Source organism: Lemur catta, chromosome 8 (genome assembly GCF_020740605.2).
Source record: "Lemur catta isolate mLemCat1 chromosome 8, mLemCat1.pri, whole genome shotgun sequence".
Classification (NCBI taxonomy): Eukaryota; Metazoa; Chordata; class Mammalia; order Primates; family Lemuridae; genus Lemur; species Lemur catta.
In genome coordinates, this window is record NC_059135.1 from 93,371,684 (window position 1) to 93,388,315 (window position 16,632).

Sequence of the window (16,632 nt, forward strand, 5' to 3'; positions counted from 1 at the left end):
AAATCCTCAGTCCCTGTCTTGAGACCAGCTTGCATGAGAAATCTCCGGGCCAACGGGTCCTGCTGGCAGGCGGAGCCCTGAGGACGCTGCCTGGTAGCTCGGGCTCTGCTCACAGTCCCACCAGCAGCACTACTGCGCGCTGACTCTGGGAGTCTTTGACCAACTGAGCGAGCGCACAGTAGGTGTTTGTCCTTCAGTAGGCCAGAACTAAAACACATTACCCCCTTCACAGCAGGGTCTCTTAATTAGATATAAATACATTTATCCGTCAAGCAAAAATCTGCTCCTTCTCTTTTCATTCATTTTTTTTCTCTAGCATTTCAACCCATAATCTAGTGTATGGGGAAGGGAAGGCGCTGAAAGAGTCAAATGCGGCCCAAGGAGGTGTGTGAGAAACGCCTCCACTTTCAGATCAGCACCTGACTCCCGGGCCTAGGGGTGGAGGGAAGGCAGGGAGCGCTGCCGAAAGCAAAAGGGCTGAAAGTTGAGACGACTTGAAGTTAACACAGCCTGAGGAGCCAGTTAATAGCCAGGCTGGGGGCAGATAAAGCTGGTAAAGGCTTGGCGTTTTTTCTCCTTCTGCAACTGCAGTGACTCCCCCATGGAGTTCCCTTCAATGGTGAGACAGAGTCTGTTTTACTGACTGTGAAAATTCAATTAGGGTCTTACTTCAGGAAGGGGAGAACTTGTGCGAAGCCCAGCACATTCTGATGGTTGTCTTTTGGAGCTACCCTACTGTGGTAGCTTCACAGGAGGGCAGTTATGCGAATACGGAGGCTACAGGTGCAGCTGGAGAGGGTGTTGGCTACCGGGAACAGAGGTCCTCAGCTTCTGTACACTTCAATGGACTAACGAGTTTACTGGTTTTGTTTGAAAAGCAAAGATGTCAAGTCTGTATACAAATGTGATTTCCTTGGTTTCTCTGTTGTCCCTGTCACCTATTAGAACATAAGAAATGCTATCTTGGGCTGGCTGTGCATTTTTCTTTGCTGGTGGCCCACTAGACAAGCAGGTCACTTCTCATCACAATGGTCTGCTCTGAAGTCCAAGAACAGCTGAGGACTGAGGAATGTTATTTTCAGGGAGTCGGGTACTTTGACCCAGCGTTCCCAAAGTGGACACAGCTGAGTTTGGAGACCCGAAGCAAAGTCACCTTAAGAATGCTCCTCTTTTCCTTTGTTAGCTCATCAGGTTCTGGGCCCCACCTGGACATCTGGGAGCTGTCTATAGGAACTCCCATACCAGAGCTGGGAGGAGAAGGATCTTCGGTTCTCTTGCTCAGCCCTCCTACCTCCTATTATTTGTCCAGGGCTGATGTCCTGATTGGAGGAGTGCATCCTTCCCCTTCCTCCCATGTGGTTCTCACCTCTCCTCCCCAATGGGCTGGCTCTCTCAGCCACTACAATGCTGCCAATGTCCTCCTAGAGCACCCCTGCAAGGGGCTGCATGCCCTCTTGGCCTTACTACCCATCGCATGGCGGACAAGGCCTCTTGCCCCTTCCCTGCTCCCAGCTACACTGGACCTGCTCTGGATCCTCCCCTCGCCCCTCCTCTCATGTGGCTCATCACAGGGACCCCAGTCCTCAACCACCTTCCCTCCTCACACCCACCTGGAGCCCACCTGGAAAATGCCTCCTCATCCTGCATAACTCAGCTCAAGTCCTGCCTACCCCGAGACTTCCCCTGGCAGATGTGGGTCCCTTGTCCCCTCTGCTTTGTCCCAGTCATCTCCCTGAGCCATGCATGTTCATGTAGACTGGGGTGGTGGTGGCAGGGACCATGACCATGCATTGCCGTATTCCCAGTAGCTAGTTCAGTGTGTTTATTGAATGAATGGGGAGAAATTCTGTGCTACAAATAGTTTGTGATTAGCAATTTGAAGTGGGCCACTAACCAACTGCTGTATTTAGCACCTCTATTTTTTTTTCTAGAAAATATACCAACTTGGACAGCCATCCCCATGGGGCCTGCTGTTGAAAGATTTCCTGAGTGTTCCAAACATGTTAAATCCTACTCTCGCAGAGCCTCCGGTACCCCGCTCACAGCCTTTGCTAGAAGAAGTGGAGGTGGTTCCCCCCAAGCAAGCTCCTTTGGGGCTCCTCAGTCTTTCTGAGAATGGGGCCCAGACACAACAGTTGGTTTGGTTCTTGCTAACAAACTGTAGATATCAGGGGTTCGGGAGCTGAGGAAGTCAGCTCAAAAGCAATGCAGTCGATGAGAAACCTTACAAGATGGTTTCGTGTGAAAGCCTGTTCAGGAACTAGAATGGGGGCACGAGAAGGTGTGATGTGCTCGTGTCCACAGGCGTATGCCTGGGGGAGGAGGATGGGAGCGCACACGGGAAGCTCGGCATGGCCTGCTGTGCCAGCTGCCGGAATGCAGGGTCTGCGCTGCAGTCCCAGGCCTACTGCTGTCCTACAGGGTCTTGGCCAAGTGGGCCACCTCAGCGCCTTCATCTGTCCCAAGTGATCCTTCATTCCATACGCACTCATTGAGTCAGACACTGTGTGTGTGGGGCCAGAAATAAGAGCCCTCGCTGAGGCCACCGTGGAATTTAAGGATGGAAACAGACAGCCACTGGGGCCCGCCCGAGGTGGGAGCCGTCCAGCTGCCCTGATAAACATGGGCTGTCTTGCCAAAATACCCCTCCCATGCCCACTCTCTCATCAAAGACTTCACTCTGCGACCTCAAAGGCATGAGGTGGCCTTGGGGCATTCTGCAGGGCTCCACACTGGCTTATAAAGGTACACGTTGTAAGCATACCCTCTGACTCTTGGAGGCACCCTGGATTCACCTTTGAACCTGGCTCCAGGCTTGGGCTACCTCCTCTATCCAGGGCTGCCAGTTAGGCAGGACACTGTGTTGGCCTGGCATGCAGCTCCTTCCAGCAGACATTGAGTTGTTCTGGAGAAGTGTGACACACGATGGCAATGTTTGGTAACAGCGATATCTCGACCAGCAGTGGGAAAGTGCAGGCCGGGTCCCTGAGCTCAGCTCTGCCAAGGGCCTTTCTCTAGCCCAGGCACCTGTGCCCACTGATCTGAAGACTGTCTCTTTACTCCCACCCCTGGAGGCGCTGCAGGGCCAAGAACTGCACCTGGGTTCTCAATTCTTTTTGCAAATGAGCCCTAAGGCTCACTTTTATGGTGGTTTGCCGTATCACTTTTGGATGTTTTCATCATTCCCAAATTGACACTTAACGATGGGTTATGCAACAAAACAAAACAAAACAAAATACTGGTGAGAGAGCAAGTGCTCTGAGCTTCCCGAAGGACACCTCCTCCACCTTCTGTGTGCCTGAATCCAAAGTGTCACCATGTTTCCTTCCTGCCTTCTTCATTGGGCTGGAGTTCCTTGGTGGTGGCAGGGAGCCAGATCCCTCGTGGGGGCGGCCTGGTCCTGCAGCCCGTGTGAAGGGCGTCGGCTGCAGCACTGATGTGCACTATTGTATTCAAAACTGACAGGCGCAGTCGTATCCCTAGCTGGAGATTGAAGGCTGAGGTCACCAGTACCAGGAGAACTGAGCCCAAAGCTAAAGGAGGCTTTGAAGCAACAGGAACAGGCCCTCCACCCCCACCGACACCAAAAACACAAAGGTGATCTGGAAGAACTCAATTTACACCCTTGGCTCCCGTGGGCTGGGGGATCAGCAGAGGGCGGGATAATCCCAGCTTCTCGAGCAGATGGTTTCTGACTACCGCTTGACCCAGTTCCCTCCCAGCAGATGACTGGCAGTGGGGCTGACAGCTCCTTCACCAGGGGAGCAAAGTGTGGACCCTCCTCACAACCTCCTCTTCCCTCCTCCCACCAGCAAGGGCGCGGTGGCTTTTGCCTCTCCCTGGTGCCAGGTCAATGGGCAGGGTGGGCGCTTTCTTGAAGGCAGGGATCCCCCACCCACACTCCCTCCTTTCCCCCCAGCCCTGCGCAGCCCAAGTGCGGCTGGTCATAAGAAGGCCAGGAACACCATTGCTATGGCTTGTGCTGGGGAGTAGGGGGGTTAAACCTGCACTGGCTTAATGACTTCTCTCCTTCATTCATTCAATCCATCACTGCTTCAATAAGCTCTCCCTGGTCGTCTGTCAGGCCTGGCACCAGACAGGGCCCAGGAGGCCTGGTGCCCACACAGGAGATAACAAGTGAGGAGGTGACAGTCAGGGGCTGGGCTGAGGCGCCCAGTCAGGTAAAAACTTCCTCAGGGCACAAGAGGGTCAAGGACGGCTTCAGCAAGGAGGGGAAACGGGGCCAGGTCTTAGAGACCGAGGAAGATTTTGCCAAGTGGTTGGTGGCCGTGGTGATGGAGAGAGCCAGAGAGCCAGAGCAGTGTGTGCCCAGTGGGAACACTCGAGCATTTGGGGGCCACCAGGCAGAAGCACCTCTTTCCTGCCCAGGGACCAAAGGCTCCCTGACAGGGCAGGGCTGGGGACCGATGGGAGCAGCAGAGACTCTGGCTTCCGAGAATGTCCTAAGGAGGCAGAGGGGCTGCCATCTCCTGGGTCGTCCTGGGCCCCCACTTCTCTAGCCGGGGGTTGGCAAACTCAGTGGCTCTGGTTTTGCCCCGCAGGCTTCAGGTCCGTTCCTCCGATTGGGAGGGAGGGGGCGCTCGGCCTCCAGACTTGCGGGCCTCGGCGGGGCCGCGGTCCTGGCTGAGCTCCTCAGCCGCAGGGCTGGCCCCAGAGTTGGCGGTGGGGAGCGGGGCAGGAGGCCATGCTCCGCCTGGGTCGTCCCCGGATCCCCGGTATCCTAGAAAAGCCAGAATGACCGCCCATCCCACTTCTGCCTCGCAGTCCTCCGTGTTACAAGGGGAGGGGTGAGGCCATATTCCTGACCCAGGGCGCTGCGCCCCGTGGGCACCGTTGTGCTGTCCCAGGCCCTGCTGGGGGGCGAGGAGGTACAGAAGGAACGGATTGCACGTGGGGTTCTGGACGGGGCTGGCAGTCCGGTTTCCACTGACAGCGTTTCTGGTCCGGCTGCTTCAGAACGGAACCATCCTTTATCCGGTTCTGTGAGGAGCCTGGCCCAATTGCCTGGTCTGGGCTGCCATGTGAGATAGGTGTTACTGTCCCTTTACAGAAGAGGAGGTAGAGACTAGAGGAGGCGAGGACTCTATCCAAGGTCACTCCTACAAAGCTGGCAGTAGCTGAGCCCCGACTGGAACCAGGGTTTGAGGCCAAAGTTTGCCAGTTGGCAGGAGGGGAGATGGGGTAGGGATGGGGGTTCCTGGGGGGAGGTGCTGCAGACCCTGGCAGCCCAGCAAGCCCTGGGGCTCAGGGGCCTCTGCGCCCGAGAGGCTGGGACCCCGCACAATCAAGGCGTTCCTCCTGGCCCGGCAGAGGCAGCAGCTGGCCAGGCCTCCAGCGATTGCCGCCTCCCCCCGCTCCAGCCCGCAGGGCCCGCGCCTGGCCAGTGAGACGGCGGCCCGGGGCGCTCGCTGCGGGCACTGCAGCCTGGGAGCCGCATCTGCCGGCGGAGCCTGCTCCCGGCGTCCGAGGCCGCGCCGTCATCCCCGCCTCACCAGGCCAGCCCGGGAGGGAGCGCCCCGGGAGGGCCGGGGGCGGCCGCAACGGCGGGAGTCGCCTCTCCCTGTTGGGGAGGGCGGCCGCTGGGACAAGGGCAGGGCCTGCGCGGCAGCGGGTAGGGAGCGGCGGGGGGGGGGGCGCGTGCACCCAGATACCGCGCCAGGAGCCCGTCGGTGCCGCCCGCCGCCCCGCTGGGCGAGGGTCGGGGCGCCCACGTGGTGGGAAAGTTTCGAGGCAGCAAAAGTAGCCTGGCATTGCTGGGGGGAGGGGAGAGGGCCGGCTCGCCCCTCCTTCTCCCAAAGGCAGAAAGGAAAAGAGCGGAGGGAAGCGGGGGTGGGCAGCCCCGACCTGAACAGATTCCGCCTCCTCCTCCGCCCCCCACCCCCGGGAAGCCCGAGCTGGGAGGCGCGGACCGTCTCCTCTCGCACGGGCAGGACGACACCCTCCCCCCTTTTATTTCTGCCAACGTCTATCGCAACGCGCGCGCACATACGGAGACTGTGCGGCTCTTCTTCCTCCTTGGGAGAAAAAACGGGGAGAGTAAAAGCAGAGAGGGCAAAGAGAAGAACTCCTCAGCGCGCTCTGCACTCTGTGCCGCGGCCGGCCGCGGGGACACTGCCGCCACCCGCCCGCTCTCTCCCGGCTCTGCGGCGGGCGTGTGCCAGTGTGAGCGCGAGCGAGGGCACCCGCACCCGGGGACGCTGCGAGACTTTTGGGCGCTCGAGCCGACATCGCCGCCGCGGCAGCAGCAGGCAGAGGAGCCAGGGGCAGGAAGGGCCCTGCGTCCCCCTCGCCTTCCTCGCCAGGCGCCCCGCGCCCGGCCGGCCCGCGCGGGCAGGCGGAGGGAAGGGAGGGCGGCAGCAAGGAGGCGGCGGAGCAGAGGCCCGGGCGAGGCGCGCGGCGGCCGGCCCGCCCGCCCGTGGATGCGGCGCCCCGGGAGCCTGGAGACAACTTTGCCGTGTGACGCGCCGGGAAGACTGCAGGGCCCGCGGCCGAGCGCTCGGCGCCGCCTGTGAGAGGGCCCGCGCGGCCGGCGCTCCCCCGCACCGCGCTCGCTCCGCGCCGCTGCCCGCCCGCCCCCAGCGAGGACGACCTGCCCGTTGCCGCCGCCCGCGGCCCTTCCCCGGCGCGGAGCCGTGAGGGCGAGGCGCTCAGGTGCGGGCGCGGGGCCCCGCCGCAGCGCCCGCCGCAGCGCCGCGCCAAGCCGCGCCCGGCTCTGCTCCCGGGGCTCCAGAGCCTTCGCTTCCGTCTCGGCCAAGTTGCGTCGACCAGCTCCTTCGCCACCTTCCCTGCCCCGCGGCCGAGCCGCTGCCGCCGCTGCTTTCGGTTCACTCGAGCGGGGGCTTCCGAGCCCCGACGCGGAGAGGATGGGGAGAAGGCTGCAGATGCCGAGGCGCCCCGAGACGCCCGTGCGGCAGTGACCCTCCGCCCCCTGCCTCGCCCGGCGCGCCCCTCCGGCCCCCGCGGCCCTCGGCGCCCCTAACCCGCTGCGCGGGAACCCCACGGCCCGGCCGGCCCCTTCCCCTGCGAGCCGGCGGCGGCCCTCCCGGCGGGCGGGCGGAGGCCCGCGCGGGCGCGGGCGGGGGCGGGGCGGGGCGGCGCGCCCGGAGCCCGGAGCCCGGCCCTGCGCTCGGCTCGGCTCGCCTCGCGGCGGGCGCCCTCGTCGCCAGCGGCGCACCATGGACGGGCTGCCCGGTCGGGCGCTGGGGGCCGCCTGCCTTCTGCTGCTGGCGGCCGGCTGGCTGGGGCCTGAGGCCTGGGGCTCACCCACACCCCCGCCGTCGCCCGCCGCGCCCCCGCCACCCCCGCCACCTGGAGCCCCGGGAGGCTCGCAGGACACCTGTACGTCGTGCGGCGGCTTCCGGCGGCCGGAGGAGCTGGGCCGAGTGGACGGCGACTTTCTGGAGGCTGTGAAACGGCACATCTTGAGCCGCCTGCAGATGCGGGGCCGACCCAACATCACGCACGCCGTGCCCAAGGCCGCCATGGTCACAGCCCTGCGCAAGCTGCACGCTGGCAAGGTGCGCGAGGACGGCCGCGTGGAGATCCCGCACCTCGACGGCCACGCTAGCCCGGGCGCCGACGGGCAGGAGCGCGTCTCAGAAATCATCAGCTTCGCCGAGACAGGTGGGTCCAGCCCTCCGGCGGCCGGCCGTGGCCCGCGCGCCCTGTGGGGGGCAAGCCACATTCCGGGCTCTCGGCCCATTCAGCCGTGGCCCTCCGCTCTCTGCCTGGGTTGCAGTCCTCTTCCTCCGTGCCGCGGACCCTTTCCTGCGCCCCCAACCCCCGCCGCAGAGCGCTCTGCCCTCCACCCTTGCTCTTGGGAATCGGGCCCCAGCGCCTCTGGGCGCGCGTCCCCCTCCCGGCAGATGCGCGCGGCCCTGGCTCTGCGGGCACTTGCTTGGTGATTGCTTAATGTTTTTGTTTCCCACGATCGGAGTGTAGGCTTAGCAGTGTGGATGGAGATGTGTGTGCTTGTTGATATACGTGGGCTGGAGGAGTGTGTGTGTGTGTGTGTGTGTGTGTGTGTGTGTGTGTGCCTGCGTGAGAGGCCCCTGGGGCCGCTTCCATCACCGGGCGGCGTGGGCTTGCCAGGATTGCTGAAGCCTCGCTGGGGAGAGCTAGGCAACCTCTCTTCCGATTGTGTGGGCATCGGAATCGGGCGGAAGGCAGGCTTCTCAACAGGTCCATCGTTTACGCAGAGAAAGACGCGGTTCGGGAACAGCCCTGTGCCTTTCGGCTTGCCTGGCAGCCGCTGCAGCCCTCTTACCCGAGAACCACAGAGTTCGTAGTTAACAAAGGGTGGGACTTCTTTCTGGAATCTCTGCCCCCCTCCTTCATTGCAAATCTCTAACATTGTCTAAATATAAAAATCAGTGAGAGAAGAATCTTTTGGAACTTTAAAAGGAGGAGAAAAATGTGCCGGCGCTGAAATGCTGCAAGTGCTTTCGGCTCCGCTGTCCTTTTCAGGACTTGAATAAGCCAGGCTGGCTTTTGTGCCTGGAGCTCGGCCCCATTCGTGCGGAGGGGACTGCAGAGAAGGTCGCAGAGGGGGAAGCCCCGGTGCAGTCAGGGCGGGGGCAAGCAGGGAGCCTGGGGGGGAGCAGTTGTGCCCCTGGCTGCAAATGCACTGCCCCCCCAGGCAGCAGGCAGCCTGGGGATGAAAAGGGATGAAAAGTTTTGCATGGCCGAGTGTGGAGAAAAGCAGAGACAATCGGCCGGTTTGTGCTTAGAAAGAAATGCATTGCCGTTTTAGCTGTCCACTAAAGTGAGTCAGGGAAAGCTCCACATGCAATTAGAGGGCTCGGATTAAAAGGTGCTTTGGGGCCCAGAGTAGAAATGTGATTCTGGAAGGTCGAGGAGACCTTTTGGTCCCGGTGGCACAAAATGACAGCGGGGGCTGTTATATTTCTGGTCCGTTTCACGGAGCCAGCTCTTTGACTTATAAATAACAGATTCAGGTCACAGGCAGCTCGCCCAAGACCAGCTTTTAAGGCTGCAGTTTCCCCCGTTTCAAAGTCAGATGTCAGTGTTATTAGAGGAGCCAGGCGAGGCCTGAGGCAGGGGCTGGGGGGGCTGTGGTGGGAGGTTTGATAAAACCAGCCCTAGCCACACAGTTGCCTTACTTGTTCTTCCTGCAAAAAAAAAAAAAAAAAAGGAAAAAGTAGAGATTGTCACAGGGAAGGGTCACTGAAATGTAGGATGAGAGGGGAGTCATCTCTTGGTTGGCACAGCCATTCTTGTTGAGCTGAATTACTGTGAGAATTAACAAGCCAGCCCCTTTTTCCTTGGAGATTTTGAGCGTGTCATTAATGGGGAGCCAGAGTCTTGTCAAAGGATTGGACCTCAAGTTTCAAGGCTGAATGTCCTGTCCCTTGGAGCTACTTGGAAACAAGGGCTGCACTTTGCAGCCTGCAAAGCACACGTTCTTATGTCAGAAATCTGAGCAGAGCTTGCTTGTTTGCAGTGGAGGTTCCACTGGGGGTTGGGTCAGATCATGCTTAGGTAAACACTGGGAAGAGGCAGTAGGTGGCTCAGCTTGATTTTGCAATGCCCTATGTTAACCAAAAAAAAAAAAAAAAAAAGAAAGAAAAAAAGGCCCCACTAAAACAACCCATCCCAAAATCCTCCCTGCAATCCTTGGTTTTGTTTTTCAGATTTCACAGATACCCATAACAACTTGTTAAGATCTTGGCCTCCTGACAAGTTCCTCTGTTGAGCTTTGAGGCCTGACAGCCTGTCTCCAGGGAGCCCTGGCCTGGGAGAGGTGAGGCAGGATTTTATAGGCCTGGACCCTGCAGCCCCAACCTGGTCTGGGTTTCTCAATGGGAAACGATTTTCTCTGCCTCTCCCAGGTTACAGCAGAGGCCCCAGCCCCAGGAACGGTATTTCTGGTCAGTAACGTGTTCCAGCTGTGTGGCGAGTCTGCATTCCAGCATCCTGCAGCCGAGAGTCCGTTTCCCCCATTGCCTCGTGTTCTTGTGGAATTAACTTGGCCTGTTCTCCCCCTTCTCCGCAGATGGCCTTGCCTCTTCCCGGGTCCGCCTGTACTTCTTTGTCTCCAATGAAGGGAACCAGAACCTGTTTGTGGTACAGGCCAGCCTGTGGCTTTACCTGAAACTCCTGCCCTATGTTTTGGAGAAGGGCAGCCGGCGGAAGGTGCGGGTCAAAGTGTACTACCAGGAGCAGGGCCACGGCGACAGGTGGAACGTGGTGGAGAAGAAGGTGGACCTCAAGCGCAGCGGTTGGCACACCTTCCCGCTCACAGAGGCCATTCAGGCCTTGTTTGAGCGGGGTGAGCGACGACTCAACCTGGACGTGCAGTGCGACAGCTGCCAGGAGCTGGCCGTGGTGCCTGTGTTCGTGGACCCGGGCGAGGAGTCACATAGGCCCTTCGTGGTGGTGCAGGCTCGGCTGGGCGACAGCAGGCACCGCATTCGCAAGCGAGGCCTGGAGTGCGATGGCCGGACCAACCTCTGTTGCAGGCAACAGTTCTTCATTGACTTCCGCCTCATCGGCTGGAACGACTGGATCATTGCACCCACCGGCTACTATGGGAACTACTGTGAGGGCAGCTGCCCGGCCTACCTGGCAGGGGTCCCCGGCTCTGCCTCCTCCTTCCACACAGCTGTGGTGAACCAGTACCGCATGCGGGGCCTGAACCCCGGCACAGTGAACTCCTGCTGCATCCCCACCAAGCTGAGCACCATGTCCATGCTGTACTTTGATGACGAGTATAACATCGTCAAGCGGGACGTGCCCAACATGATCGTGGAGGAGTGTGGCTGCGCCTGACAGTGGCGGGCGGGGGCAAGGCAGTGGGGCGTGGAGGGCAGTCCCGGGTGGGCTTCCTCCAGCCCCTGCAGGAACGGGGGGTGCACGGCAAGCTGAGCGTGGTCGTCGCGTTGGGATGCAGAGATGCTGCAGCCTGTGAGGCCTGAAATATTTTTCTACTACTTCATAGAGCAACCAGTCAAAACCAGAGCAAGAACTCTCAACTGACATGAAATACTTTAAAATGCACACGTAGCCACGCACAACCAGACGCATCCTGCCACCCACACAGCAGCCTCCAGGATACCAGCAAATGGATGTGGTGACAAATGGCAGCTTAGCTACGAATGCCTGTCAGTCGGAGAGAATGGGGTGAGCAGCCACCATCCCCACCAGCTGGCCTGGCCACTCTGAATCGCGCCTTCCGAGCACACATAAAAGCACAAAGACGGAGACAGTGAGAGAGAGCCCGAGAGCAAAAGCAGATGCAGGCTGGGGGCCTGTGGGTACACGGGGGGCTGTGTGCCCCTCGGCTTTACCCGGCCTGCTCTGCCTCGTCACCTCCTGGCTCGAATGTGTCTGCTTCCTCCCCTGCCCAGGCTCCGTGCTGGAGGCCAGGGGAGCCTGTCTTTCCACCCTTTTAGAGGGAAAGAGGCCCAGAGAGGACACTCAGAGACGTCAGAGACCGGGGAGCAGGGGCAAAGACCATTTGACTGTTTGTCGCTCGGATCCCTGACATGACTTATGTGTGTGTTTGTTTTTGGGGTGGGGAGGGAGGGAGAGGAGAGGGATCTTAATTTGATGCTTTAACTAATCGCCAACAGTTGACAGGTCATTTGTGCCAGCTGTATAACTGAAAAGGGACTTTTCTACCAGGTATGACTTTTTAAGTTAAAAATCTGAATTATTCTAAATGGGAAGAAAAAAGTTGCAATCTGTCCCTTCACTGGGGACATTCCTCTAGGACTGGTTGGGGGAGGGATGGGAATGACCCCAGGAGGAAAGTTGGGGTGGAGGCATTCTGGAAATGCTGGGAGGAGGGGGTGCCCTCTCCGCAGAGGGCAAGGGAGGGAGCAGCTTAGTTGGTCTTGGAGAGTTGGGGAAGGCTGTCAGCTGCTTTGCAGAAGTTGCCCATGGGGGCCCTGGCCACCAGGGCCAGCCACGGACGTGGCCCCTGCCCACTCACCTGCCCGCCTGTCCGCCCGCATAGCACTTGCAGACCTGCCTGAACGCACATGATATAGCACTTGCCGATCTGCGTGTGTCCAGAAGTGGCCCTTGGCAGAGCACTGAACTTGCTCACCCTCTAGATGTCCAAGTGCCACATGAACTATGCAATTTAAAGGGGTGACCCACACTAGACGAAACTGGACTCGTATGACTCTTTTTATATTTTTTATACTTGAAATGAAATCCTTTGCTTCTTTTTTAAGCGAATGATTGCTTTTAATGTTTGCACTGATTTAGTTGCATGATTAGTCAGAAACTGCCATTTGAAAAAAGAAGTTATTTTTATAGCAGCAAAAAAAAAAATGAATACAGTTAAATGTATTATACATAATTTTGGAACCAAAGAGGCCAACAGATCAGTTTTAATTTTTATTAGATGGTGAGGCCGTCTTATATGAGGTGAACGTTCTGAACAGTCCCTCGAGTGGCCTGCCAATGTTTCAGGGTATAAATGGATTTTGTTTATTCAGTTCGATGTGTCTTTTCTATCCTTACACACCCAGAAGGTAGAGTAAAACATGACTGTGGTAGAATGCAGGTGTGTATCCTTAAATCCTCATCTTTGTGTTTATTTAATAAAGCTACCCTTAGGTTCTGTTTCATAATAATTTAAAACCAAACAATTTTCCCATAGACTTGCTGTTAAAGTATTTCACGTTTGTGTACAGTTTAAGAAAATAAAAGATTGAGTGCCACGGGCTTCCTGCCTTGTGTGATGTCGGGGGCAGGGGCTGGGCTGGAGGTGGGCGGCTGGGAGGAAGGCGCATCCCAGTGTCCAGGTTGGATGCCAGCGGCCACCAGGGCTCACTGCCGGCATCTCTGTGCCCTTGCCATGAGAGGTATGTCAGTCAGAGAGTCTAGGAAAAATGGCAGAAGATCAAAATAATGGACAATTAGCAAATTCATGAATTACACATTTGTTTTCCCTTCTCGTCCCAGACTGATTATGTTTCACCAAGCCCGCGTGTGTTGCCACGTGACAGTGCTGGCTAAGCCCCTACCCCTGCGCGGAAATGGAAAGCCTGGGAGGTTGAAGCCGACCCGGGCTCTGTGCTCACCTCCATTTACTAATAGAGGCGACGGGCCCCCAGGAGAGGCTTGCTGTCTGGGGATAGAAGGGTAAACAGACAGGCCGCGAGGCCGCCAACTGTCCTTTCCTGTGGGGACTTTAACTGGTGGAGGGTGGTGGTGTTAGCAATCACCCTGGCCCAGCTACAACCACAGGTATGACTTGAGATACCTATTAAATCCTGCTGCCTTTATCACACCTTTGTGGAAAGTGGCTTTATCTGCATTTTCTAGAGTTTGAGAATCTGGGGCTTAGAGAGTTCAGGGCCTGCCTGAGGTCATGCAGCCAGGACAGGGCCACCGGGCATGGAGCCCACCTGCTTCCTGGGAGGACTGCGGCTCTGTGGCCCCGCCCTCGTCTGAGCCCCTGCAGGGCCAGTGAGGCTTTGCCCTGGGGTTTGGGTTACATGTGGTCTTCCCAGAACTTCTCAGGACATTTGAGTACAGCGGACTTCTGGCATTATCTAACCCCATCAAGGTACAATGGGAAAACTGAGGGAGGCCTGGACGGCTAAAGCAGCGTATCTCAGTTGGCACAGCCAGGCGGTGGCAGGGGGCTTCTAGCTTTCTGTTCTTTGTCCAACCAGGAGGGCTGCTCCTCTGCCAGGCTTTCGTCCTAAGGGGTGGATTGGTCGTCTGTAAGGTCTTGAGATAGTGTAAAGAAGAAAGTGTCATAAAGACAGGTCTGCCCTGAGCCTTTCAGGGAGTGAGTCATGGCCCTGCTGTCCTCTGCTCCGTGGTGGACTGGGCATGGCTGCTGGCTGCGGCAGGCCCTCCACCCAGCCCCTGCCAACCCCCGGCCCAGAGGGGCCTCTGCTGCTTGGAGACTGAGTGTCTTCCCGGCCTCTCCCGGACTGAGCTTCATAGGATGGCCCCATGGGTCTCGAAGTACCTCCAGGACGGGCCTGGGACCGCAAGGACACAAGGCCAGTGGCTGGCAGACATGGTCCCTGAGAGGCTCTCTGTGGCTGCACGCTGGCCCGTGTCCCTGCGGGGTCTGGTCCTTTGGGGGCACTGGTGGGTAGTAATTCCTGTTGCTTTGAGGGGCAGTGGGGCGAGGGAATGATCCTCTGCCCTGGCTGGGCATCCTCCCTCCAGCAGCGCCTGTGGCCTCGAGTGCTCCCAGGGCCACTGCCTCCCTCGCACTCTGTCCTTTCTTCCTGTGGCTCTTTCCCCTCTACTCCTTGTATCTCCCCAGGGGGCCTTGCCCAAGGGCCCCACTTCCTTCTGAAGGTGCCCCTGGAGCCCCACTCTGCCCCCAGGTCCAGCACTTCTGGCTGGATTCAGGTCCCCTTCCCCTGCTCCCCTCCGTCCGCCTGCTGCTCCTGGCGTTCAGGCTACTGGCTTCCTGTGCTCACCCTGGCCCCACCGGGCCCAGTGGGCCAGGCAGGGCCTGCCAGGACTGGAAGACCGCAGTCCCTACCTAACCGCTATGATGCCTGGTATCCCCCGCCATGGGGTTCATCCTCCGCTAACCTTCACACACGCCCTGAGTCCTGAGTGACTCGGTGGAGTCCATGTCCTGGGCAGAGGGCCTGGCTCAGAGTGAGGTACACAGGGGCCCCCTGTGGCCCAGCCCAGGGTTGGGGGCAGAATTTAGGAGGGCTACTTTGTGTCAGAGCTTCATACCTGTTACCTGTGACATGGCGTGATACCATTGCCACAGTCCCAGGTGAGGGCCTGAAAGAGGGACTTGGCAGCTCTTGTACCAGGCCGGGCCCCTGACCCACCTGAGCACAGGCCGGCCCAACCCCACGCCCGCCAGGCCCTCTGCAAGACCCGTGGGGACCACTGCTGGGGAAGCCAAGGGGGACAGCGTCTCACCTCACAGGATCCTGCAGCTGCCTAGACCTATGAGGGCCAAGGACCAGGATAGGAGATGGGGTGACGGTGGCAGGGAGGTCACAGGCTGCCACCAAACCATGAGAACTGCTACAGAAGCAGAAACAGAATACCCTTTCTGAGGGCAGAGGCCCTGGGAGCTCCCCCTGCCCGGCCACTAGGCTTTCAATGGGCGAATGACAGATGACCTGTGGGCTTTGCGAGACCGGCTGCTGGTGGGTCCGCTGTAAGGGAAGCATGGACGGGAGGGGTGACCTGTGCCGGGTGGTGCTGTGGGCAGGCGGTCGGTGTGCGTGGTGGGTGGGGTGGGCATGGCTGGGTTGTGTGGCCAGGGTGTCGTGGGAGAGGCTGAGTGACGCGATCGTAGGTAGGACTACGTGTGCTCAGCCGCGTGTGAGTGTATGGTTGGCTGTCTCTGAGGTTGTGAGGTTGTGTGGGTGACAGTGTGAGACCGTGTGTGGGGTTTGACACTGTGACTGCAGGGGTGTGGTTACACGGTTGGCTGTGTGGTTTCTTGCCATTTCCTTTCTTCCTTATCAAAAGGTGATGCACCTAACTAGTTACATGCTTTGTGGCGGGGTAGTTACATTTTGTAATTTGGGCTGGTGCCAGGACTCCCCCTTGCAGTTAGAATCTATGATCCCCTTCAAGTCTGGCAGGTGCTGGGCAGGCCGGGCTGGGTGGGCACAGGTGCCATTGCTGTGGCCTGTACAGTTACCCTCAGTGTGGTTTCATAGCCCCTGCTGCTCTGCTCTGGCCACCCAGTGCCAGGGGTTATCGTGATGTCCCTTCGGCCTCCAAGTCAGAGCACTTTAAAAGTGGAAAGGTATCATCTGGTCAGTCATTCAGTCACTCAACAAACATTTCCTGTTATGTGCAGGGGTTCATGCATCACTTCAGTTTAGTCCTTACAACAACCTGGGGGTGGGAGGGAGCGGGTATTATTATCCCCATTGCATAGGTGAGAAAACTGAGGCTGAGAGCGAGGAAGTCATTCACTGAAGTTTGCACAGCTAGGACTATCCCCCAGGCGGCTGTTTCCAGAATCACTTACAGCCACTGGGCTGGTCAGGGTGACGGGAGAGGGAGGGGGGCTGTTCCAGGGCCTACCTGAGAGAGAGGGGAGGCTGGGGCTGGGGGCTTTCTCAGTGCTCATTTCTCAGTGCTCAGCCTGCTCTCCAACTCCTGCCCCTGACTCCAGCCTGGGCGTCAGTGGCAACTGTGCATTGAGTTGTTCCTCTCGCTGGGTTGTGGGGGCACCTGTCCACGCACCATCTCCACTCCCTCCCTGTCCCAGGGGGGTGGAAGGGGGCAGGTGAGAATGGGCTGTGGATTGAGAGAAGCTGGCAGAGGCAGGGGAAGTCGGTGGCCCTGCCTCTGGGCCCCATGGTGGTGGAGGAGGCAGCCGGAACAGTTTTCGTGGAGATTACTCACCAGGAGCGTGGGCTGTGGGTCAGCCCACCCGGCTTTGCCGTGCCAGCCCGGCCCAGCCTCTCAAGAGTCCTCATCTGGACACCGTAGGTGCGATTGTGAACATCACTGTGTAGCACAGGGCCATGCTCTTGGGTTGCTTTGTTATTGCTGCTTTCTAGCATATTCTCTCTTGAGAATGGCGCTGGGTGCCTAGCCAGAGCCCCACCCTTCCTCCCAGAGGCCCTCCCGGAAGCACACCTCTTTCTTCTCAGTTATGTGTTCAGTGAA

The 16,632-nt window shown here is 58.7% G+C and overlaps 1 protein-coding gene across 1 annotated transcript; it reads left to right on the forward strand.

The window, feature by feature from the left end:
- The first annotated feature begins 7,145 nt into the window (after nt 1–7,145).
- Nucleotides 7,146–12,721, forward strand: INHBB (inhibin subunit beta B). The gene is made up of 2 exons (XM_045559175.1): nt 7,146–7,644; nt 10,037–12,721. The coding sequence occupies exons 1-2, from the start codon at nt 7,197–7,199 to the stop codon at nt 10,810–10,812; spliced, it is 1,224 nt and encodes a 407-aa protein (XP_045415131.1). The 5' UTR covers nt 7,146–7,196; the 3' UTR covers nt 10,813–12,721.
- The last annotated feature ends 3,911 nt before the right edge of the window (nt 12,722–16,632 follow it).

Coding starts and splice junctions, on each gene's coding strand:
- INHBB (XM_045559175.1), top strand. CDS start 7,197: ATGGACGGGCTGCCCGGTCGGGCGCTGGGGGCCGCCTGCCTTCTGCTG. Junction 7,645..10,036: donor CATCAGCTTCGCCGAGACAG/GTGGGTCCAGCC, acceptor CCTTCTCCGCAG/ATGGCCTTGCCTCTTCCCGG.